The 26343-nt window shown below is 37.7% G+C and overlaps 1 protein-coding gene across 1 annotated transcript in view; it reads right to left on the bottom strand.

Moving 5' to 3' along the window:
- Nucleotides 1-20233, bottom strand: part of CASP10 (caspase 10) — a 35540-nt gene extending 15307 nt beyond the window's left edge. The window contains exons 1-5 of the mRNA XM_019726789.3: nucleotides 19535-20233; nucleotides 16785-17117; nucleotides 15563-15656; nucleotides 4297-4432; nucleotides 935-1044 (exon numbers count right to left, since the gene is read on the bottom strand). Coding sequence (XP_019582348.2) covers nucleotides 935-1044; nucleotides 4297-4432; nucleotides 15563-15656; nucleotides 16785-17116 — 672 coding nt within the window. The 5' untranslated portion in view covers nucleotide 17117; nucleotides 19535-20233. The remainder of the gene's footprint in view (nucleotides 1-934; nucleotides 1045-4296; nucleotides 4433-15562; nucleotides 15657-16784; nucleotides 17118-19534) is intronic.
- Between the last annotated feature and the right edge of the window lie 6110 nt (nucleotides 20234-26343).

The raw sequence follows: 26343 nt of genomic DNA, 5'->3' as shown, positions 1-26343 counted from the left end.
TGGCTCCCCTTATATGAGGTACCTAGAGTAGTCAAATTCATAGAGAGAGACACTAGAGGGGTATGTGCCAGGGCCTAGAGGGAGGGATGAAATGGGCAGCTATTGTTTAATGGATATAGAGTTTCAGTTTTGCAAAATAAATAAAACTTCTGAAGATGGGTTATACAACCATGTGAATGGACTTAATGGTACTGAACTGTACATTTAAAAATGGTTAAAAATGATCAATTTTATGTTATTTGTATTTTACCACAATTTAAAAAACAAAACAAAAACAAAAAATTCTAAGGCCAAACTAACTTCGTGGAGGCTCACAGATGATGGCAAAATAGAACTGGCCAAGTCTGCTGGGAAGAAATAGAAATCCCAGGGAAGAATGTCATATGTCTCCTAAGAATCGTGCTAATGTTGTGAAGAACAGATTGCAATATCTCCCAGTGTTTCCCCCTCTACTCACACTTTCGTGATCAACACTACAGGAACTCAGTTCTTGTCCTCTGGGGAGGGCTGGCTACAAAATGTGTGGGGCCCAGTGCAAAACAAAAACGTGAGACCCCTTGTTTATACATTATTAAGAGTTTCAAAATAGTGACAGCTAAGCATTAAAAAAGCATGGGCCCTATGTGACTGCACAGGCTGTATGCCCATGAAGCCAGCCCTGATCGAACACTGCAGATAACACTGCAGATAAAAACAGATGACACAGTGTACTGGAGTCACCTCAAACCAGCTAGTGAGAGCCATTGTTAAATTTTCAGAAATTCTGCAATCCAATGGATATCATGTTGGTAATTTGAAATCAACCATGGAAAATATCTCTCTCTCTCTCTCTCTCTCTCTCTCTCTCTCTCTCTCTCTCTCTCTCTCTCTCACTTTCTTGAGGGCTGGGGGTGGAGAGTGGAACTGGTGCTTAAACATTTACGAATGAACCTACTTGTAAGGCTCCAAGGAATTGTTTAACGTTTGAACCGGAAAATACTTCTTCCTCTCCTTGAGGCAATGATTCAGTTTCCTTTTTTACCGGAGATGTCACTACCTGGGAGGCTGGAAATAGAATTACAGATAGTAATTCAAGGTACAATCAGCAAAAGAAATTATGTGACAGACCTATACATTTGTGGAGCCATTTGCTTAAAGAGAGACCTACATATAAACCCAGAAAAATAAATGTGAATTTATCAATTATTTTTATTTATCATTATATTTTTATTCTTTGTATCATTATATTTTATTTCTTATTGTTTTGTGTTTTATTATTTTTATAATTTTGTTAGTTCTTTAAAATGTATTATATACTTTACCAAATACTATTTCAGTACTTATGGTGCTTAATGTGTCAAATAATTGCCAAGTAGGGATTATGAAAGCATTACCTCAAGGAATAAAACCAGAACTCAGACTATAATAGCAAAAAGAAAAAGAAAGAAAGAAGGAAGGAAGGAAGAATGGAAGGAAATAAGGGAGGGAAGAAAGAAGGGAAAGAAGGGAGGGAAAGAAAAAGAAAAATCATTCAAAAGTGGTAATTAAATAAATGTTATGTGCATAAAATGTATTTCTATAGAACCATTAATAAGAATGAGCTATATCTATATTATATACATGGTAAAATGCCAGATATATTAGGGGAGAATAAAGCAAGTTATAAAATATGATTAGTATGATCTTAGTTAAATATATATTAATCTACACACACACACACACACATTGTCTCCATAAAGAAGAAAGGCTACAAAAATATTCTCCAATAGTGGTTATCTCTGAGGTATGGGCTGGCAGTACAGGAAGAAGAGACAGACTTTCACCTTCTACACTCTGTATTATTGTCATTATTTGAGTTTTATTTAATTTTATCATAATTATTATACAAATTTTTAATAATAAATTTAAAATATTAAAGCACACCAAGGCTCAAGAAAACTCAAAAGTTAACCAGGTGGTTCTTAAACAGAGCTTGTGTTTGAGGATCACACTCACAGAAAAGTCTAAAATCTGCACACCTTCCATCTTTCCAGTCCTTTAGTCCTTCACCCTAAATGGCAGAATTAGGCCCAAACTCTTAAGACTACAGAAAACCACTATAAAATATCAGTTGACACCTGTAATAATGAAGATAGATTTGGTCTTTGCTCCCTTTCCTGGCACACAGCTCCTAAAACCCCTGGAATCTCTGAAGTGACGTCTTTTATATGCTAATGAGATGATTGGTTGTGGGGCAGGGCTCCTAGATAGCCTCAGGATGGGGGCTGGTTGCCAGGAGAACCAATCCTGTGATCTGAGGAACTTACAGCCCTACCCTTAGACCTCTAGGAAGGGGAGAAGAGCTAGAAGTTGAATTTATACTAACGGCCCTCGATTTAATCAACCAGTGCATAATATGAAGCTTCCATAAAAGTCCCTAAATGAAGGGGTTCAGAGAGTTTCTGGGTAGGTGAAAATGTGGAGGTGCGGGAATGGTAAACTATCTGAAGAGGACATGGAATCTCCATGTCCTTCCCCCATACTTTACCTTACGCATCTCTCCCATTTGGCTGTCCCTAAATCATATTCTTTCATAATAAACCAGTAATCTAGTAAATAAACGACCTTCCTGAGTTCTGTGAGCCATTCTAGTAAATTATTGAACCCAAGCAAGGGTTCATGGGAACCCCCAGTTTGTAGACAAATCAGATAGAAGATGTGGGTAATCTGAGGACCCACTATTTGCAACTTGTGTCTGAAATGGGGGGTAGTGTTGGGGGATTGAGTCCTTAACCTAACTTAGGGTCTGCATTAACTCTGGTTAGTGTCAGAATTGAGTTGAATGTAGGACACCCAAGTTGGTGTCTGCAGAGAATTGGAGAATTATCCACACCAAGATGTGGAAATACCCACATATCTGGGGTCAGAAGTGTTGGTGTGATAGTAGTAGAGGAAACAAGTGTATTTCTTTCAACACCCAAAGATGACACAGCAAGTAGGTTGTAGGGAAAAAAAAAAAATCAAAGTTGAAATTCTTCTGAAATAAAGCTTGGTCTTAGAGATTCATGGAGGCATTTACTACATAAAAACAAGAGTGCCTTCTGCAGGGTTCAAATATTCAAAAATAATCTGACTACCTGCCCTATGTTTACTTTGTGTGGGCTACTACATTACAGGAAAATAGCAATGTAGTTAGAAAAAAACAACAACAACTCAGTGATCAGAGTTCAACTGAGGATTCCAAATATACTTTCGATATCAACTTCCTGTTTTTTATTTCTCATTTGATTCCTTGATGGTTAGAAGAACCTGTTTTTATTCTTCATAACTTTTACTTAACTTATACATTTATTCATTGCTTTAGTTATGGTTTGAGATTATATCAATTTAACAACAATATATATTTTGTTCCGCAGTTCATTTCATATTTATAGAATTCTTAGAGAGACGTTTCCTTTTGGCTAGTTTCGTTTTTAACCAGAGAAATTTGCACACTAGACTGACTAACTGAACTGTAATATGGGTATGGCATAAAAGCTTCATGAATATATTCATGATATTCTATTTATAGCTCTTGTTTAACAGTGGAGAAATAGACTCAGAAAAACACAAATTTTGGCATACTGATACATGGTGAGGCAGCCAGGTTTGATTTCTCCCCTGTGCTATTACCTCTATATAATACCACAGCAAATCTACCTTTACAAGACAGACTGAAAAATAATAATATTCTTCTCTGATAGTAATTTCTGAGAATACGAAAGTTTTCATGACTTTCCTCTCTGACAAACATATTCGTAGCAGCATGTATTGAATGCTTTACTCTGTGCCAGACATGTGTTTTATAGGAATTATAAAATTCTTATCCTCAAAAAAACCAATGAGGTAAGTATTATCATTATCACCACTTTATAGATAGGGAAAGTGAGACATAGAAATGCTAAGGAATGGGCCGCTGCACCACTAATAAAAGAGTCTTGGCAGTCTGACTCCATAGATGCCACTCTTAATCCCTATGCTTTCCTGCCTCCTTCTTTTTACGTTATTTCATTCAAAATGATTTCCTATATTCTCATTCCCATATAAGAATGAGAAGAAGACGTTTGTCTAAAACCACTTTTCCCCACTAGAATATAGGTTCCTATGAGGAGCTCCTAAAACTGTCTAATACAAAGTATGCATTCAATAAATATGTGTTGAATAAACAAATGTGGAAGAGTTCTGGCTTTCCCAAGAGTATATCATCAGAGTGATGAGCAAACATCATACATGACCATTAGTTTAAAAATTCTCATGGCCTGGCACAAGCAAGCAAGCAAGCAAGCACAGGTTAGTTACCTTTCTCTCTTTTATATTCTTCTATCTTTCTTCTAAGATGAGGTGCAACTTTTGCGCAGAGATCCTCCAGTACCACCAGATTATTTTCATCTATTAGAGCTTGTTTCTCCATATGTACCAAGAAACTTATAGAGGTCTGCAAGAGGATCAGTGGAGTCACATTTACTTGCCTATTGATTATCCATTCATTCATTAAACACTACCTACATGGCCACCGGACACAGGTTTTGCATTGATAAATAAGTAGAGTATTTATCCCCGAGGAGTTCAATAGTATGGGGAAGAGGCATTACCAAATAACTCTCTATAAAATCTATATTAATACTAGATACCAAATATGTATACACCAAATATATATATATAAATATATATATATATATATACACATTATATATATACCAAATATATATATATATTATATATATACCAAATATATATGTGTGTATTATATATACACATATATATTATAGATCTATAGATCTATATATCTACATCTATTAGATATAAATATATGCATACATATACATACCAGGCAGTGCTTGCTGTATATTAACCTAAAAAACATCCCAATGAGGTAAAGGTAAATGTTATTATAATCTCCATTTTTAAAATGAAACAACTGAGGCACAGAGACGTTCAATAACTTGTCCAACATCACAGAGCCAATAAGTGACAGAGATGGTGTTTGAACGCTAACAATTTGATGTGAAAGTCTCTCTTATTAAGCATTGAGCTGTACTGCTTCTAACTCACAGCTATAGATGATATAATAGATCAGGGCAGCACAAAACAGAAGCACCAAGGAAAGGGGCATAAAATGTTCTGAAAGAATTTTGTATTTGGTATTTTAAGAGAAAAAAATATCTTATGTACTTCTAGGAAAAACTGCAAATTGGCTAGTATTACTTTAATATTGAATTATGTATGGGGTAGAAGGCACCATAATCTTTTCAATGATTAGGGCTTCTCAATATGTTCAACTGGTTAAAAAAAAAAAAAAAAAAAAAATATATATATATATATATATATATATATATATATATATATATATTTTTATATATATATATATATATATATATATATATATATAAAATTATATTAGCGCTCCCAGAAAAAAGAAACTATTCAGAAAGTGAGCATCTGAACACTATCTAACTGTATCCATAAGCATCAGCAGGGTGGGAACTAGGGAAGAGTCTCCAAACATGCTGAACGGTTAAACAGTTGAAAAGAGACAGTGTGTTCAGGAATATTGAGAAGGAAGCATGAGTACAAACCATAAGAGCTAGGTCATAGATGGAACAGTGGGCTGGTATCAGACTGTGAAGGAACACACACATCATATGAGGAGTCCGGGCAAGTAAGTGTCCCGTAGGTCACTGGGTGACAGTTGTAGTTTTTAAGAACAGTAACATGAACACTTGTTGTTAAATAGAAGTCTTTGGGATAGGTTGGAGGAGGAAATGGATTAGAGAGAAAGTATTGACAGGAAGATTAAATACTCTTGTGAAGAGGTGATTAAAACCTGGTCCAAAGCTAGTGGTAGAAATGCAGAAGAGGCACTGGATTTGAGAATATTTCTGAAATATAATCTGGTGAGTTTTGGAGATCGGTTGGAAATGGGTGAAGAAATAAAGGAAGATTCAAAGATGACTTCAAATGGTGATATCACTCATTCATCCATCACTCACTTACTCCACATAGCAGGCTTCACACAAGCTGCAACTGGGAGGTGATACTTCAAGTACATCTTGAAAAATAACTAGACCTTCACTGCCAACATGGAAAAGGACATTCCAGGCAAAGAAAACCACATGAGGAAAATGATGAGAAACTAGAAATCTGGTTTTGCGGGGGGTTTGTGGTGGCTTCAGCAAGAATAGTTTCACTGCAGTGATGGAAGCCGAAGCCATATTGGAATGCACTGTAATGTGACCAAGAGCTGAGTTAGTGGAGAAAGAGTGTGTGTAGACTATTGTTTCAAGAAGAAGTTTGGTAATAGAGGGAAGGAGGAAGTTAGAGCAATAACATAAGGATGAGAAAAAGTTAGAGTGTGTGTGTGTGTGTGTGTGTGTGTGTGTGTTCAAAGAAGGCAGTCAAAATGCCAACAACAAAGGGAAAGGCCAGAGTTACAAACCCATCTGATCAAAAGAGAGATTATAAATTTTCAAGAAACTCCAGACACAGGTAGGATAACCAAAAAGGCAAAACAGTGTGCGTGCCTCTACCTGCAGCCCCTGCACACCAACAGCTTGGCCAGGGAATAAAGCAGGAGAGAGAGTTGGGGGTGAAGGAAGATTCATCCAGAGCTGATCAGCTGGGCAAACAGGTTGTAGGGAACCCACACACAAGGTGCAATAGTGGGTTATGTGCAAATAAGCTGTCTCTAAACCCCAAAATAAAAACTCCTATCTTGACAGCATCTTACCAGGAGAAAGAAAAGGGGCTAAGACATGATTCCAGAAACAATGATGGAAATTCATTGGACTTTGTAGAAAGTTTATTAGATGTTTAATAAATGACACCTTGTACACACACACACACACACACACACACACACAATTTAAATGGAGTCTGTACACTATTCTAGTTTTAGAACACCTTCCTGTGACAGATGGTTACTAGACTTACTATGGTGATTACTTTGTAAGGTATATAAATGTTGAATCACTATGTTGTACACCTGAAACTAATACAATATTATATGTCAACTATAATTAAAAATAAATTTTAAAATAAAAGAACACCATCCTTGCAAATACTAGCAAAAAGTGTCTGAAAGTTCTTTTGCTCTGTTGCTTTGCTAAAAGGCTTGTAGATTTGGGTGTGGTTTCCTTTACATCCACCAGTTCTACATTGAAAGTTACACTGAGAAAGCATTTCCTGACAGGGTCTCTAAGGATGTATGGAGGCAGCTATCGTGCTAGAAGTTTGCATGAAAGCCATCAAACAAGAAACCTAAAACACCCTACATAAGTCATTTTTGTCCATCTGGAGCGACCATATGAATTCAGAGCTCTTTCTTTTCAGCTGATGGGTGTTCAGGCCCTCCTCCACTGGCTGGTAACAAGTTTATTTCTGTGATAAAATCTTTTGCAATTTCAATTGTAAATAACACAGCCTTATTAAATTAAGCCCTGGTATGAAAACTCATCTGGATGGCTTAGAGATTATCCTTCACACACTTCAGAAGGCTGGCATGATCCCAAAGTCCCATAGAGATTAACCTGTATTATCTGAAGTGTATAACTCAGCCACAATTCTAATGTGAAGAATGAGATCGCCTTCAGAATAAAGCTGAGATCCTTTGGAATCCAAGAATACATACATATATTACAAAGGGTGCCAAAAAAATGTGTACACATTTTAAGAAAGGAAAAAAGTGTATTAAAATTGTGATACTCAATATATAGTCACATTTGACTTCTGCAATTACAAGAGGTGCTCAGAGTGGTTACCATCAGCATCCAGACACTTCTGATTATGGCCAACTACTGCTACATAGATAACATCTCTTAAAATGTGTATATATAGTTCTGGCACCGTGCGCGCGTGCGCGCATGCGTGTGTGTGTGTGTGTGTGTGTGTGTGTGTGTGTGTGTAAATTGCAGCCTTATTAAGCCCTGGTATGGAAACTCATCTAGGCTTCCATACCAGGGCTTAATAAAGCTGCATTATCTGCAATTGCAATTGCAAAACATTTATCACAGAAATAAATTTTTTACCAGCCAGTAGAGAAGGGCCTGAATACCCCTCAGGCAAAAAGGAAGGGCTCTAAATGGGTGCTCTAGAGGGACAAAAATGACCTTTATAGGGTGTTTTCGGTTTCCATACATTTACTTGTAAAAAGACAAAATGAAGATTAAAAGAGAGTGTAAAAATAAAATAAGTAAATAAAATTTAAAAAGAGAGTGTAGTATATAGTGGCTATATACTCTGACAATGTAGATGCATCTTAACCCTAAAAACAAATGGAAAGACAATGGGTATAGCACATGCAAAACAAACATTTCAGCAGTTATGAATAATCATATTGGTGATAGAACTATTAATATAGATATTGTGAGAGTGTTGTATGTGTAATGTGGCATAAAACAAATAATCAGGTGACTAATTCTACCATCCCCTGTGACATGAGGACCAAGATTTTCAGTAGAGAAAAAAAGAGACAGGTATAATATAGAAGAGGTTAATTAAAATTTGACTTGAAAATAGCAGTATGAATTTATGAAGTATTTTATATGAAAACAAAACAAAAACTAGACATACAACCATTTCCTAACACTACCCTTAAAAAACAACCTAGAAACAATGAGCATCTTCAGCGTCTAGTTTGTAGTCTTGAAATAACATTTCTCATGAAAAGAAATTGGGGCTTTTTGGGAAAATGACAAATTCTAGGTCTGGGCAAAAAAATGTATGAAATGAACCTGTGACATCTTGTCACACCAAAAAAGCCATCAAAGACTACTAAGGTAATGTCAAAATGACTCAGGAACCAACTTGAAGAAGCTACCACTGGGCAAAAATAGGACAATTTCAACTTCAATAAGGATAATAATTGCAATGGATTGAAACCAAGCAAATATATTTAAATCCATAAGTTAAAATTTATATATTTTATGGAGATTAAACAACATACTTTTAAAGAACGACTGGGTCAAAGAAGAAATTAGAGGAGAGATCAAAAGATACATAGAAACAAATGACAATGAAAATACATCCTACCAAAATTTTTGGGATGCAGCGAAAGCAGTTTTAAAAGGGAAATTTATATTATTACAGGCCTATCTCAAGAAACAGGAAAAATCCCAAATAAATAACCTCATGTTACACCTTAAAGAACTAGAAAAAGAAGAACAAGTGAAACCCAAGGTCAGCAGAATAAAGGAAATAGCAAAAATACGAGCAGAACTAAATGAAATAGAGAACAAAAAGACAATAGAAAAAATTAATGTGACAAAGAGCTGGTTCTTTGAAAAGATTAACAAAATTGACAAACCCTTGGCTAGACTCACTAAGATAAAAAGAGAGAAGACACTAATTAACAAAATCAGAAATGAAAAAGGGGAAGTTATTACGGACACCACAGAAATACAAAGGATCATCCAAGAATACTAGGAAGGACTATATGCCACAAAATTCAATACCCTAGAAGAAATGGACAAGTTCTTTGAAACATATAGCCTTCCAAAGCTGAACCATGAAGAACTGGAAAATCTAAACAGACTGATCACCAGTAACGAAATTGAATCAGTCATCCAAAACCTTCCCAAAAGCAAAAGTCCGGGACCAGATGCCTTCACTAGTGAATTCTACCAAACCTTCAAAGAGGATCTAATACCAATCCTGCTCAAACTCTCCCAAAAAACTGAAGAAGAGACAGTACTCCCTAACTCATTTTATGAGGCCAACATTACACTGATACCAAAACCTGGTAAGGACAACACAAAAAAAGAAAACTACAGACCAATATCTCTGATGAATACCGATGCAAAAATCCTAAACAAAATTCTAACAAATCGAATACAACGATGCATTAAAAAGATTATTCATCACGACCAAGTGGGGTTCATCCCCGGGGCACAAGGATGGTTCAACATCTGCAAATCCATCAATGTGATACATCACATAAACAAAATAAAGGACAAAAATCATATGATTATATCAATTGATGTAGAAAAAGCATTTGACAAGATACAACATCCATTTATGATTAAAACACTTAATAAAATAGGTATAGAAGGAAAATACCTTAACATAATAAAGGCCATATATGACAAACCCTCAGCTAATCTCATAATTAATGGTGAGAAACTGAAGCCCTTTGCTCTACGTTCAGGAACATGACACGGCTGTCCCCTATCACCTCTGCTTTTCAACATAGTATTGGAAGTCCTTGCCAGAGCAATCAGGCAAGAGAAAGAAATAAAAGGCATCCAAATTGGGAATGAAGAAGTTAAATTATCACTCTTTGCAGATGACATGATGCTATATATAGAAAACCTTAAAGACTCCACCAAAAAGCTATTAGAAACAATCAACGAATACAGTAAAGTTGCTGGCTACAAAATCAACGTACAAAAGTCCATTGCATTCCTATATACTAACAATGAAATCTCAGAAAAAGAAATACAAAAAACAATTCATTTTGCAACTGCCGCAAAAAGAACAAAATACCTAGGAATAAACTTTACCAAGGATGTGAAGGACCTATATGCTGAAACCTATAAGACATTTTTCAAAGAAATTGAAGAAGACACAAAGAGATGGAAAGACATTCCGTGCTCATGGACTGGAAGAATCAACATAGTTAAAATGGCCATATTACACAAAGCGATATACAGATTTAATGCAATCCCCATCAAAATCCCAATGGCATTTTTTAAAGAAATAGAACAAAAATCATCAGGTTTGTCTGGAACCACAAAAGACCCCGAATAGCAAAAGCAATCTTAAGGAAAAAGAACAATACTGGAGGTATCACACTCCCTGACTTTAGCTTGTACTACAGGGCTACAATAATCAAAACAGCATGGTATTTGCAGAAAGACAGAGACATAGACCAATGGAATAGAATTGAGAACCCAGAAATAAAACCACATAAATATGGACAAATAATTTTTGACAAAGAAGCTAAAAACATACAATGGAGGAAAGACAGCCTCTTCAATAAATGGTGCTGGGAGAATTGGATAGTCACGTGCAAAAGAATGAAACTGCACTGCTATCTGTCACCATGTACCAAAATTAATTCAAAGTGGATCAAAGAGCTTAAGCATAAGACCTGACACAATAAACTACATAGAAGAAAACACAGGTACTAAATTTATGGACCTTGGGTTCAAAGAGCATTTTATGAATTTGACTCCAAAGGCAATGGAAGTAAAAGCTAAAATAGGGCCCACCCGGTGGCTCAGGCGGTTAGAGCTACATGCTCCTAACTCCGAAGGCTGCCGGTTCAATTCCCACCTGGGCTAGTGGGCTCTCAACCACATGGTTGCCAGTTCAATTCCTCGAGTCCCGCAAGGGATGGTGGGCTCTGCCCCTTGCAACTAGCAACGGCAACTGGACCTGGAGCTGAGCTGCACCCTCCACAACTAAGACTGAAAGGACAACAACTTGAAGCTGAACAACACCCTCCACAACTAAGATCGAAAGGACAACAACTTGACTTGGAAAAAGTCCTGGAAGTACACACTGTTCCCTAATAAAGTCCTGTTCCCCTTCCCCAATAAAATCTTAAAAAAAAAAGAAAAAAAAAGCTAAAATAAACGAATGGGACTATATGAAACTTAAAAGCTTCTGCACAGCAAAAGAAACCATCGACAAAATAAAGAGGCAACCAACTGAATGAGAGGTTTTTGCAAACAGTGCCTCCGATAAGGGGCTACTATCCAAAATATACAAGGAACTCATGAAACTCAACAACAAAAAAACAAACAACCCAATTGAAAAATGGGCAGAGGACCTGACGAGACATCTCTCCAAAGAGGACATACAAATGGCAAATAGACATATGAAAAAATGTTCAACATCACTAATCATCAGAGAAATGCAAATCAAAACCACAATGAGATATCACCTCACCCCAGTCAGAATGGCTATCATCAACAAGACAAATAGTAACAAGTGTTGGAGAGGCTGTGGAGAAAAAGGAGCCCTCAGATACCGTTGGTGGGAATGCAGACTGTTGCAGCTGTTAGGAAGGCAGTGTGGGGGTTCCTCAAAAAATTATGAATAACCCAAAAAATTTGAAAACATTTATACATAAAGACACGTGTGCTCCAATGTTCATTGCAGCTTTGTTTACGGTGGCCAAGACATGGAAACAACCAAAATGTCCTTCAATGGATGAATGGATAAAGAAGTTGTGGTGTATATACACAATGGAATACTATTTGGCGGTAAGAAATGATGATATAGGAACATTTGTGACAACATGGATGGATCTTGAGAGTATGATGCTAAGCAAAATAAGTCAGACAGAAAAAGCAGAGAACCATATGATTTCACTGATATGTGGTATATAAACCCAAAACAACAAAAGAACAAGATAAACAAATGAGAAACAAAAACTCACAGACACAGACAATAGTTTAGTGGTTACCAGAGGGTAAGCGGGGTGGGAAGTGGGAAATGAGGGTAAGGGGGATCAAATATATGGTGATGGAAGGAGAACTGACTCTGGGTGGTAAACACACAATGGGATTTATAGATGATGTAATACAGAATTGTACACCTGAAATCTATGTAATTTTACTAACAATTGTCACCCCAATAAATTTAAAAAAAAAAAGAATTTCAAAGGAAAAAAATAAAAAATAAATAAAAGGTAAAAAAAAAAATTATATATTTTTATAATGGGTCACTTTCAGAGAATGAGAGAAAGCCTGTCAACTATTTTGAACATTTTTTATTTAAAAGAAAGAATCAAGGATTTATATATAAAATGTCTCACCGAGTAACCAAATAGTAGATGATGGGAAAACAAAATGATAGAATTTGAATATCTCCATTTTGCAACCTCCAGAGAATCAATACATAAAACTGTTGAACACCAACAGTTGCTAATACCAAAAAAGAGAGAAAACCAGGAATTGCATACCTTCCAATAAAAGAATACAACACAAGACTACTGTTGTCTTGACTAAAAGTTCTACAGTGAGTCTGACGAAGCTTCTGAATCCAGCTGTCAATTTGCAGGAAATACAGATGACAGAGAACCATGCTGAACTGCACCAAGCACACACAATCAGCAAAACCTAGACTGGGGGAAATTCTACAGGCCAGTTGTCCTGGGGATCTTCAACACATAAATTTTAAGAAAAACAAAGTGATTGGGGGGAGGGGAATTTAACCTATAAATCAAAAGACACTCAAAAGAAAAGCTGGTCAAGACTAAATTGATGTCTAGAGATGTACAGGTAAGTGATAAAACCATCAAGAAACATAAGAATGTGGTTACTGTAAAAGCCAGGACATGGTTACTTCTAAGTGAGTGAGAAGGGGCCGTGATTGGGATGGGGCAAATGGAGGGGTTTCTGGAGTGGCTGGCAAAGTTCATTTTCTTGACCCGGGTGGTGGTTTCAAGGATATTAGCCTTATAATAATTCATTAAGCTGTGTGTTTGTTTTGTGTCATTTTCTGTAGTCATCATTTGTTGAGGAGAGGGGTTTAAGAATAAAAAGATTAAAAGGAAAAGAGTGTAAGAAACAAAAACAAGAGGATATCAGAACTTCCAGGGGCTATCTAAGGAAGAAAATTAATAGATTCTAACAAGGGGCAACAACTATGAGAATGTTATATATTTCACATCCCTATCTTGGTGGTTTAGTTCATCCTGCTAGTTCATCCCCTAGTTATTCATTATAAAATCACATAAACAGAAAGTGTTCAGGCCATTTTCTCAGAAGGAAAGAGAAGGGGGAAGATAGCATCATTTCATTCATTCATGCTTTCATCCTGAGCACCATTTTGTAACAGATTCTGCAAGGTTCTGGGACTATAACAAGGAGTAAGGCTCAGTTCCCACCCCCCAAAGGAACCCACAACAATCTTTGGGAAAAAGGAGCCTTATTTGTTTGTCTTGTTCTTTTGTTGTTTTCAGTTTTATATCCCACATATCAGTGAAATCACATGGTTCTTGACTTTTTCTGTCTGACTTATTTTGCTTAGCATAATACAAATGAAGAAACAAAAACTCATAGACACAGACAATAGTTTAGTGGTTACCAGAGGGTATAGGGGGAGGGGAGCGTGGTAGATGAGGGTAAAGGGGATCAAATATATGGTGATGGAAAGAGAACTGACTCTGGGTGATGAACACACAATGTGATATATGAATGATGTATCCTAGTACTGTACACCTGAAACCTATATAACTTTACTAACAATTATCACCCCAATAAATGTTAATTTAAAAAAAAGAAAAGAAAAGAAAAGAGCCTCAAGAGGTGGCCAATCAAAGGACAAGAAGACGCTAAAATCCCTGAGGGCTTTGAAAGGGAAATAAAAGACTCAAAGATTGAGGCCAAAACAGAGAATTAACCTGCTACATGTCTGACACCAGGAGACATGTGCAATGAATGACTAACGTCCTCATTTGTTTGACCTACCACATGTAAAACAACTTCCAATTCCTCAATGATTTTTCTAAAAAAAGAAAAACAAAGTTATTTGTGGTTAATATCGGTTGATCTGGGGAGAATGTGATGGGGGGCTATACATGTAGGCTTAAGAGGGTTGGTGAGGTTTTCATTCATAAGTTGGATGGGGGAATTCATGGTTATTCACTTAGTGCTACATTTCATAACTTCCATACATGTTACATGTTATTTTTGGTGTGTTTTAGCAAACATTATATAACAAAATCTAATAAAAATAGCAGTTGAATAACACAATTAAAGTAATGTTACAGGGTAAAATTTGAAAATTGGTCCCTTTCCAAATGGACTAACTTGCTTGTCACACGCTGTTACAGGAGTCAAAAGAAAACATATAAAGTTTTGAGGCCTGGGAGAGAGACATGCAGCTATTTTCCTGCCCTTAAGTGTGACCAATATTTATACACCAGAAACTAATAAAAAAAAAAAAAAATCTGTGGCCAACATAGAAAAAAATACTACCAAATAGCATTATATTAATATTTAAAACATTACTATTCGTTCAAAGCACCTGAACAGCCCTTTACAAAGTACATCCTCAAACATTTGTCTCATTTGATTGTCACAGAAGCCTGCCTGGGAGACACTGCAAAGTCCACTGAAAAGGACACACAGCTCCTTCAGACAACTCAATTAGTGTAAATGACGAACCACCAATTCCCACTCTGCCATTGTTTCCCACTTCCTCATTTCTTTATCATGCCCTGAAGATTTCTGTATCGTAAAACACAGTGGATGCCAATAGCAAGTAACACATGGTTACTGTGTGCCAAATACAGTCCCTGTACTAATGCTTTATGTACATTATTTCCTCTAATCCTCCCAACCGTCATGGAAGGAAGTAGTATGATTTTCCATAATATAACGTATGAGAAGATGAAGACTCAGAAATGTGCAGTCACTGGCCTCACATAGGGAAGAGTTGGTCACAGAGCTAGGACTAGAATCCAAGCCCGTTTGATACCAAAGTCGACGTTCCTAACCATTGTTTGACACTGTCTCCCACAACAAATGAATGGTCTTGAAAACCCTTTCCAGCATCTTCCCAAACACCAATGAAGGCAACGTTCACAAGACTACATTCCATACGACCCACTCACCAACTGGATTTTTGGCATCGATTCCTTCAGAAGAAAGATCATGCTCTTTAAGTTCTCTGAGTCGATGTTTTCTGACAGTTCGTAGAGCAGGTTTCTAGGACATACACCCAAAGAAACAAATGAAGCCTTACCCTTGCAGAGGACAGTAAATTGAGTACTTTTACCAATGCTTTCTCTCATGTAAATGATCACAACCTTGTGAGTAGACAATTATTAATCCCATTTCATAGATTCAAAAACCAAAACTTTGAGTTTCAAAGTGACCTATTAAATTAAGATAACACAGTAAGCAATGGGGTTCCAAGTCCAGTGCGAGGAAGGCATAAAACACAATTTCCGCATGCCCTCCCATCTCCCAACTCCATTCTAGGAATTCAGGCTTACTTTATAGGCCTTTGTCAGAGAGAACCTGATACCAGTCAATGTAAAGTCTGCTGCTGAAGAGAAAGGAAACTACCCCAACTTCTGGATAGCCATTTAATGGACAACCAGAAAAATTGAATACTTCAATCACACACTAACACCTCTGAACATCAGAGACCATTCCTCAGTTGTTTAAGCAGCAGAGTGGATATAACAATTTCCAGAATCCCTTCACTGACCCAAAAATAGAGGCCTGAAGGACATAATTACCCAGGTAATTAGATAAAATAACACTTTAATGGCTCCTCCTTTGAAGGAGGTTCTCTGTCAGTGAAGTCCTCTGTAGATATTATGTCCGTGGACAATTTAAAACAGTGTTGTCTAAGATCTGATCCATGATAGGCCTGAGGCCTATATTTTACCTTTCTGGGTTTCACCCAAAAATGTAACTGGACATGGCATAAATGATGTCCCTCCTTGACCCCAGAGACACATCTTTTTCCACTTTGCTAATTTGGCTACAAGTGTGCATTCCTCTCTTCTCAAATCACTGGATATAAGCGGACACACCCAGTGGCTCACAAGCCAAAGGACTGCTGGGAGTGGAATTTGGGAAAAGAGAAAAACGTAGGCCTGCTACACTGACATGGCCTTCCCTTGGCAGTGAGAAGTAGAACTAAGGGAAGCCACCATCAGACCCTGAGAGCCCCAACCTCTCATCTCATCACCACCTAGAACTGAGAAATCTCCTAGTATAGAATCACTATATTATACAAGGAGGTAGATTAGAAAAAGACCTTAATCCCCGCCTCCTTTCAAAGCCCCATGGCTTGACCACTAAATGGAAAATCCTCCTCACCTGAATGGAGAGACCTTTCTTCGGATGGGCAGCAAACTCTCCACTCGTTCTTTGGTGTAGTTGAGGTGTTTCAGCAGTAAGATCTGCTTCATGATATAGAGGAGTTCTGCTAGGAAGAAGGGATCTTCCTCACTCAGCAGCTCCCCTGCCAAGAGATGATCAAAAACATCCATGGCTGAGCGGGACCCCTCCAGCTTCTTGGAGGAGACAAAATCTTGGCAGAGAAACTTTAGTTGCTCCACCTCACGATCCCCCAGGTTTCCATCAATTTTCAGAAGCCTCCCGCGAAGGTTCTCTCTATGATTATCATCTGAACTGGAAGTCACGGCCATTCTGAAAGACAGAGGCCAGGCAGCATGTTAGAGAGTTAAGGACACATTGCACCACAATTTCCCAGGACCTCGCCCACTTCCGGCCTCCTCTGTTCCAGGCACTAGACTTGCCTAGAAATGCTGAAAAGTAAAAAATTACTGAAATCGGGGGCCGGCCCAGTGGCTCAAGCGGTTAGAGCTCTGTGCTCCTAACTCCGAAGGCTGCCGGTTCGATTCCCGCATGGGCCAGTGGGCTCTCAACCATAAGGTTGCCAGTTTAATTCCTTGAGTCCCGCAAGGGATGATGGGCTCTGCCCCCTGCAACTAAAATTGAACACGGCACCTTGACCTGAGCTGCTGCTGAGCTCCCGGATGACTCAGTTGGTTGAAGTGTGTCCTCTCAACCACAAGGTTGCCAGTTCGACTCCCGCAAAGGCTGTGCCCTCTGCAACTAGCAACGGCAACTGGACCTGGAGCTGAGCTGTGCCCTCCACAACTAAGACTGAAAGGAAAACAACTTGAAGCTGAACGGCACCCTCCACAACTAAGATTGAAAGGACAACACACTGTTCCCCAATAAAGTCCTGTTCCCCTTCCCCAATAAAATCTTTAAAAAAAAAAAATTACTGAAATAAAAACTACTGCAAAGGTACTTCAATAACCAATAGCCCAGAAAACTCTACCCCAACTCTTTATGCTAATCCTTTAGGAAGTCTGGAAGGAGCTTTTATTGGAACTCATTTACGCTGATTTCTCTGAAATAAAAATATCTCCCTTGAGAACTAGTCAAAAAGGAAGATCAGCACAATTTTTCTCATCGGAGTACTTCTTCTGGTTGGAGCTCTTAATCCATTTCCACCAAATGGCAGAAACAGCACTTAGATTTATGTCCTACATTTTATAAATAAAGCAATCTGGGAGTTTATATTTCGGAAGTGTCTACCAACCCAAGAACAATGAGGTAACATTGCTAATTATAACAAAACAGGCCTGTATCTAACAGAAAGAGAAACCATAATCCTAGACCCCAGAAATAAAGGGAGGTTTTTGACGAGTTTCTGAAATCAATGTAGGAAATCACAAACTACCTGAGTCAGTATTTCCACCTGACCAGTTCGTAAACTACGGTATTTTCTACACTAAATTTCATTCTAGTCCAAGGAGCAATACATTGATAAAAATTATTTTTTCCCCCCAACAAAAGCAGCTGGACTTTATTTCCAGGAAGCTAGGGAAGAGCAGGGCAAGTGAGGGTCTCTGCAGAACTCCCATTGTTGAGCAGGATTGCCAGGTTCCGGATCTGTCTGGAAGGCAAGAAAGGATGGGTGTCCTGCCCACTTTGGTCCATACTGCAGGCTGGGGATCCAGGCCCTCACTACCTGAGGCCGAGATAGGTAACGGTCTTCCCTATATTCCTCAGGTTTTCCAATAGAGTATCCACGCTGTGCTCAGACTTGATGAAAACCTTCTTGCTGGGCAGGTCGATCTCAAACTGAACTCCTCCTAGCTTGTTGAGGGACCGCATTAGCTCAGCCTTCACAGGCCATGTCTATGGAAAACTCGTGCTTCTGTATGTGTGAGGAGGTGATGGCTGTGATGCTTCTCCTGGTTGTTGATAAAAATTCTTCAATGTAATATTATTCATTCTATAAGGACTTGAGGTATATATCCACTATGTAAGACTTGGCTATTTAGAAACAAGAAACTGCTTTCTAAAGGAACGAGAGCATGGGAAAAAACAAAACTTCAATAGTTTTATCTAGGTGGTATAATTATAGATACTATAAATTTTTCTCTGGGCTCCTGTACAAGTTTCTCAAATTTTATACAATGAACGTATATTACTTTTATGATTAGACAAAGGGAAAAAAATGTCATTTTAATGTAACCATCCATGAGGCCTTCCCTTCTAGCAGCCCTGTGATACAGTTTCTTGGAGACATCTTCTTTTTTTATTATTATTATTAAATTTATTGGGGTGACTCACACCTGTTAGAATGGTTATCACCAATAAGACAAAATAATAACAAGTGTTGGAGAGACTGTGGAGAAAAAGGAACCCTCATACACTGTTGGTGGGAATGTAAATTGGTGCAGCTGTTATGGAAAACAGTATGAAGGTTCCTCAAAAATTTAAGAAGAGAATTACCGTATGACCCATCTTCCTATTCTAACACATCGTACATTTGCCTTGAAGTTCCTGAAGAGTCTAAATCTCTAGCTTTGGTGACTAGCGTATATTTCTGCCAATAAGTCTGTGTTGAAGCCTTCCCAGGGCTGTTCAAACTTTCATTTTCCTTGGGTCGGCTAATAAATGCAGTCAGAAATAGTGCCATTACTGAAAATACGAGTTTCTGCAAGTTTCTATGACATGAAGCAAGGGAAAGGCGGGAGTGTAAGACCCGCGGGGGGGGGGGGGGGGAGGTGTTAATTACATACCTTCAAATCAAATTCGACTGAGCCTCTGGAAGTAAACGGTTCTTGGAGAAATTGACTGAAAACAAAGTTTTAAAGAAATTAGAATCCTTTGTGTGCTCCAAGTTCCAAGGAAGCTCTCCTTTACCCGGGAAGAGAACTCAAGACTTGCTGCTGGCCATGCAAGTGAAAACTGGCTCTTCTGGTTTCAGTATCTTTAACTTTTAACTTCCTGATGGCGTCATCACTGCTTTCCCCGCTCTTTTTCCTGGGGTTAGAATAATCCTGATAAACAGCGTCTCCTAAAGGTAGATTCACAACTTTCCACAACTGTAGAGCTCGGGACTTCCCCAGGTAACACCAAGGGCTCTTAAAATTAACCCCTGGAAAGCACTGTGTGCTTTAGCCATTCCTTGGGTCACTCCCCTCTGAAAGTTAAAAAGGGAAGTGTCAAGTTTACTAAACATCTCCTTTCCCAAATGCACTTAAACTTTAAAATAAAACCCAACCTTACCACAAAGAAAAATAATAAGAAGGAAAAATGTTAAAAGGATAAATGAAAAAATAGATAAATAAAACCCACAAAGTTCATGATATAGTAGTCAGCCATTAACCCTTTTTCAAATAAGTCGACGTGCAAATAAACAAGCAAAACAAAAATTTTTAAGGTAAAAAAAAAAAAGGAGGGGGACTTGAACTATAAGCCCATTTGAGGTATTTGCAAGGCACTCAGCTAAAAGTAGACAAAACTGATGAAGTCTGTGCCCTCACAGCACATTCAGGGCAGCAGAAAAGAGACTTTGAAGACATTATTTCTAAGAATAATAACTACCATGTGCAGGCACCCTTCATTCACTTAATCACCCCAAGTCTCTGAGATAAATATTATTACCATGACCCCTCTTTTAAGATGTGAAAACTAAGACACAAAAGGTTGGGTGATTTGTCCAAAGTCACACAGTGAAGTCGTGAGAAAGCCAAAACTTAAACTAGCAAGTTTGGCTCTAAGTCGCTACACTATAACAGCTAATTCAAATGTGCAGGGCTCTGGGAAGAAGTACGAAATCTTAGATATTTTATCTCTGAACAAAAATAAGATTTATAATGCGTGATTAACAAATGTATTAAAGTGCACCCATATCCTAGGTATGAGTTAGAGAACTGTGTTTAATAAAGACAAGCCCTAGGGGTGATGTGGTTGCACAACAGCATAAATGTACTTAATGCCACTGAATTGTACACTTAAAAATGGTTAAAATGGTAAATTTTATGTTATATATATTTTAACACGATTTTTTTAAAAAAGATAAAGACAGATAAGCCCTCAGTCTTGGTCTTCTATTCAGATGTTCAATTATAAATATTTCATTCCCTTAGACCATTTCAGCAGTTTGGTGAAACTATCACTTCTCACCTTGTTCATAAAGTGTATCAGGTTTTTCCATTTTTCCCATAATATTAAACATTTAAGCTCTTCCTATGTGTATAGCACTGAATTGGGCACAATTAGAAAGCAAAAGTGAATAAAACTCAGTGTGTGCCTTCCATAATAACTATGACTACGACCATTTCTTGACCCCTTGTTTTCTGATGAACTGTCTGAAATCGGCACTATTATCCACATTCAATAGACGAGGAAATCAAAACTCAGAGAGGCAAAGTACCTTGTCGTCATCCCAAAGGAAGAGATAGGAAGTCAGGATTCAAACCTAGGTCTCTCTGATTCCAAATCCCATGCTCTTGATCCCAAGGCTACTTACAGCTGCCTGTGACTCCATATGACACATTACAAAATATCTGTAATTATATATGCCACAATGGGGCTTCGCCTAAGTGCCACAAGAGACCCAAGGAGCAAGGTATGAATCCAGAGATGGGGATGCCTTGGAGGAGGAGATATCTGAGCTAAGCCTGGAAGGTAGAGGTAGACTAGAGACACCTGAAGTGAACTTAAACTTTTATCCTGGTACCCCTAGTGTGCAAGGGAAACACTTGAACCAAGTTACAGAGGTGAGATTGTGTGCTGAGTTATTTGTATTCAGTATTTCATATTTCCTCTCATTTAGAATACAATTACTGAGAGCATGCTGATGGTGAGTTGATGGTAGTACAAAGAATAAACATTTCTTACAGCCTCTTTCCCCACTGCGCCCACAAGAAGAGCCAATCAAAGTCTTTATAGTCTCTTATAGTGGTGCAAGTCAACTACTGCCCTGGTGACAAAGGGGAAATACCACACTGTTTCTGCCTTGGGAGGGGATGCTGGTAGCAATAGTTGGCTTTTCTTAACATCCGGGCTTTGGTCCAAGTTCCCCATCCTCAAAGTCCATAAAGGGAGTAAAAACTTCTGAATTACAGAATGGATACAAGTGAGAGGGGAGCTGGGTATACTAGCTGGAGAAGAGCTCGGTGCCCTGAAGCTTCCCCTCCTCTTCCTGTGGTAGCAGGTTCTTTTGATTAGCCATCCCATCCCCAACTTCCAGGACCCCCTTTCTCTTTCACTCTATCCCTCTATCCACAAACTCCAGACCTTCCCAAAACTAGTTTTATTCTGGGTATACAGAAGCATGGTAAAGCTAAATTCTGAAGAGAAGACTTTTTCTGGTAAGGATCCTAGCAGAGATTTCCAAATACCAAATCCAACATGACAAAGTAACTGCTTGAACTAAAGTTGACCCTTGAGATCTCCAAATAGGGAACTGTTAAGAGACTGTAGCTAGGCAAATGAGAAGCAACCCATTTTGTATTCACTATACTACAGACAGATCTATTTCAACATGTCTATTATTACAAAAGTGGTTTATAAAAGAAGTAGGAAGGAGGAAGGAGGAAGAAGAGAACGAGGAGAAGGAGGAGGAGGAGACAGGGAGAACTTCCAAAATTTAGTGTAGAAAATATAGGAAATATAGAAATGCAGTCATTTATAATCTATAACTACTGTTAAAATGTTAATGTATATCCTTTCACTTTTCTCTGTGTATATTGTTTTCCAAAAATTGAATTATGCTGTACAATTTGCTTTTTCCACTTAACACATATATATTTTTTTCGTATCACTATGAAAAATGTTTAGTGGCTAGATGATATTCCCTTCCATGGATGTACCATATTTATCTAACCAATTTCTGATTATTAGACATTTAATTTGTTTTTAATTTTTTTCTATTATAAACAAGGCTGCATTGAAGATTCTTAGCGATAAATCTTTGCACAAATTTATAATTATTTCCTTAGGATGAACCCAAATGTATAATTAGCACGCTGATCTTTAAATTCACCCGTCCCCAGATTATGAACCTGAAGGCTTTCCATCCCACTTTCTTGTTTAAATGGGCTTGGGGCAAGAGATAGGTAATTCTGAAATAACAAAACCTCACAAGATGGTGATATTTCCTAAAAGAGTTCAACAAACTAGCATTAGATCGAGTAGGAAACTAGGTGGATAAAGGAGTAAAATATTTTGAATGCTGATTTTAAAAGAACCAAAAGATAGAGACAGAAGGGTCTTTCATTTAGAAGATAGCTTGTTTCTAAGACGAAAAAATTAGGGAGATAGCTGTTTTAGCCTTTGATTTAATAATTTTTCAAAATGGCAGCATGGGACACAGCCATTCTACAAAAAGCTACAAGAATGAGGCAGTGACAAGAAATGTCACTGATATTAATGTATGTAGGAAAGGAATTTAGTGGAGATGGAAAAACACCCCGAATTGATCTATACATTCAGTGCAATCACTATCAAAATTCTAACTGCCCTCTTTACAGAAATTGATTCTAAAAGTCATAGAAATGTCAAATATATGGTGACGGAAGGAGAACTGACTCTGGGTGGTGAACACACAATGTGATTTATAGATGATGTAATACAGAATTGCACACCTGAAATCTATGTAACTTTACTAACAATTGTCTTTAATTTAATAAACTTTAATTTAAAAAGAAAAGTCATAGAAATGTAAGGGACTCAAAATAGCCAAAATAATCTTGGAAAAGAAAAACAAAGTTGGAAGACTCGCATTTCCCAATTTCAAAACTTACTACAAAGCTACAATAATCAAGACAGTGTGGTACTGGCATAAGAATAGACTTATAGATCAATGGAATAGAATTGAGAGTGCAGAAATAAACCCTTACATTTATAGTCAGTTGATTTTCAACAAGGGTAACAAGACAATTCAGTGGGAGAAAGAACTGTCTTTTCAACAAATAGTGCAGGATATCCACATGCAAAAGAATGAAGTTGGACCCATACCTCACACCATATGCAAAAAATAACTCAAAATGGATCAGCGACCTAAATGTAAGAACTAAACTCATAAAACTCTTACAGAAAACATACATGTAACTCTTCGTGACCTTGCATTAGGCAATAATTTCTTACATATAAGAAAAAGCATAAGCAACAAAAGAAAAAAGAGATCTATTGGACTTCATCAAAATCCAAAAATGTTATGCTGAAAAGGACACTATCAAGAAAGCGAAATGATAACCCACAGAATGGGAGAAAATATTTGCAAATCTTATGTCTGATAAGAGACTAGTATCCAAGTAAGCAATGATGGCTTATGCTGAAGGCAGCGACAAGGGATATGGAGAGAGAGGAGAGGATGAATCTGAAAGACCTTTGTGGAGTAAGACTGATGGAATTTGATGACTGATTACTACTGTAAGGGAGGATGCTGGGAGTCTAAAGAGGAAGAGAAGTTTGTTGGCGAGAAAACTGGGCATGAGGTCTCTTAAAAAGGGATCACTTGTGTATGTATCTCTTTCACTGTATATAAGACAGGATATTATAATTTATTATAATTAGCTGTGTTTGAGTCTGCCTCCTCCATGACTCATTCATCTCATCTCCCCACTGTCTAGTGCCCTCTCTTGCACAGATCATGTTAACACTGAATGAAAGAGTATGGCAGAGATTGGCTTTGGTTTGGGGTGGGTGGGGGGAAGCAGGGAATGGTAGGGAATAAGTAATTACAGAAATTGGGAGGCAGGAAGTTCTCCAGCCTACTGCCTCCCTCCTCAGCCTCAGTCAGAAGCCTGCCCCAGGGGAGATCCCAATTTTCCCTCAGTCATTTCCTTCTCCGGGTTAGCCCCCACCGTGTGATAGTGTTGTATGGCTGAGACACGGGTGGCTTCAGTATGGGGGAGAGTGTCTCCCCCAGATTCTGCTACCATCACCCATAAACTGATTCTAAACAGGCATTGTAGGTGAAGCCTCAGACTTTTACTTCCCTCCTCTAAACCACCAAACCTTGAGATGTATGGCAAGAGGTGGCATGTCTTTAGCATGTCTTTAAGTGGCACAGGCTGATGTGACAAGGGGAAAAGGGGAGCAGCCAGGAAGGTGCAAACAGCAGACAGAAAAGGAGGCTAAGGACCTGAGCCCTGGGGATGTCAAAGGAGAAAGGAACCAGTGGGCATTTTAATTATTATTATTAATTAAAATATGTTAACCATTTGTATTATTAAAAAATCATTTAAATCAACAGAGAAGAAAATGAATCTGATTTAACTATTAACTGGACGTAACAATTATCAATATTTGCTACATTTAGGTCAGTTTTGGGGGAAGTATTTTAAGATAATTCAGACAATATGACATTAAATCCTTAAATGTTTCAATATGCATTGCTAATAAAAACACGTTCGTACATGTGAAAGAAAAAGAGACTAGTATCCAGACTATATAAAGAATACTTACAACTGAACAATAAAAAGGCAATCAACAAAAAAAATGGTAAAGTATTTGAATAGCTGTCTCTACAAAGATACACATATGGCCAATATTTACATGAAAAAAATGCTCGACATCAACATCATTAGTCATTAGGGAAATGCAAATCAAAACCACAATAAGATACCACTCAGTAGGACAGTTATAAGAAAAAAAAGACAAATAATAACAAGTGTTGGCAAGAATGTGGAGAAATTGGAACCCTCACACACTGATGGGAATGTAAAGTGGTACAGCCACTTAGGAAAACAGTTTGGCAGTTTCTCAAAAAGTTAAACATAGATTTACTATATGACAGAGCAATTCTACTCCTATGTATATACCCAAGACAATTGAAAATATATGTCCACACAAAAACTAATATATGAATACTCATAGCAGCATCATTCATGATGTCCAAAAAGATAGCAACAATTCAAATTTCCATCAATAAACAAAATGTAGTATATCTAGACACTGGAATATTATTCAACCATAAAATGAAATGAAGTACTGATATGTCCCACAACATGGATGAAAACATTATGCTAAGTGGAAGAAATCAGACACATAATGCCATGTGTTGTATGGCTTATAGGAAATATTCAGAATAGGCAAATACATAGAGACTGATAGTGGATTAGTGGTTGCTAGGGGCTGGGGGAGGGCAGGAATAGGGAATGATAGCTAATAGGGATGGGGTTTCTTTTTAGGTCGATGAAAATGTCCTGAAATTAGATTATGGTGATGATTGCAGAAGTTTAAATATACTGAAAACCACTGAATTGTCCACGTTAAAAGGATGAATCTTGTGATATGTGAATTCTACCTGAATGAAAAAAGAAAGGGAGATCTAGGATATGTCACAATCACATCATACCCTTGTGATAGCTAATTTTATGTGTCCATTTGATGGCTAAGGGATACCCAGAGAGCCAGTAAACTTTATTTCTGTCTGTGAGAGTGCTTTGGAAGAGATTTAGCATTTGAATCAGTAGACTGAGTAAAGAAAATCTGCTCTCACCAATGTAGGTGGGCAACATCTAATTCATTAAGGGTCCAACAAAAAAGAAGGAAGGACAACTTCTTTCTCTCTCTTCAACTGGGATGTTCATCT

This window comes from Rhinolophus sinicus, chromosome 17 (assembly GCF_057876585.1).
Source record: "Rhinolophus sinicus isolate RSI-liver-muscle chromosome 17, RSI-T2T, whole genome shotgun sequence".
NCBI classification, from domain to species: domain Eukaryota; kingdom Metazoa; phylum Chordata; class Mammalia; order Chiroptera; family Rhinolophidae; genus Rhinolophus; species Rhinolophus sinicus.
The sequence above is the reverse complement of the archived record's forward strand: the minus strand, read 5'-3'. Positions and strand labels throughout refer to the sequence as shown.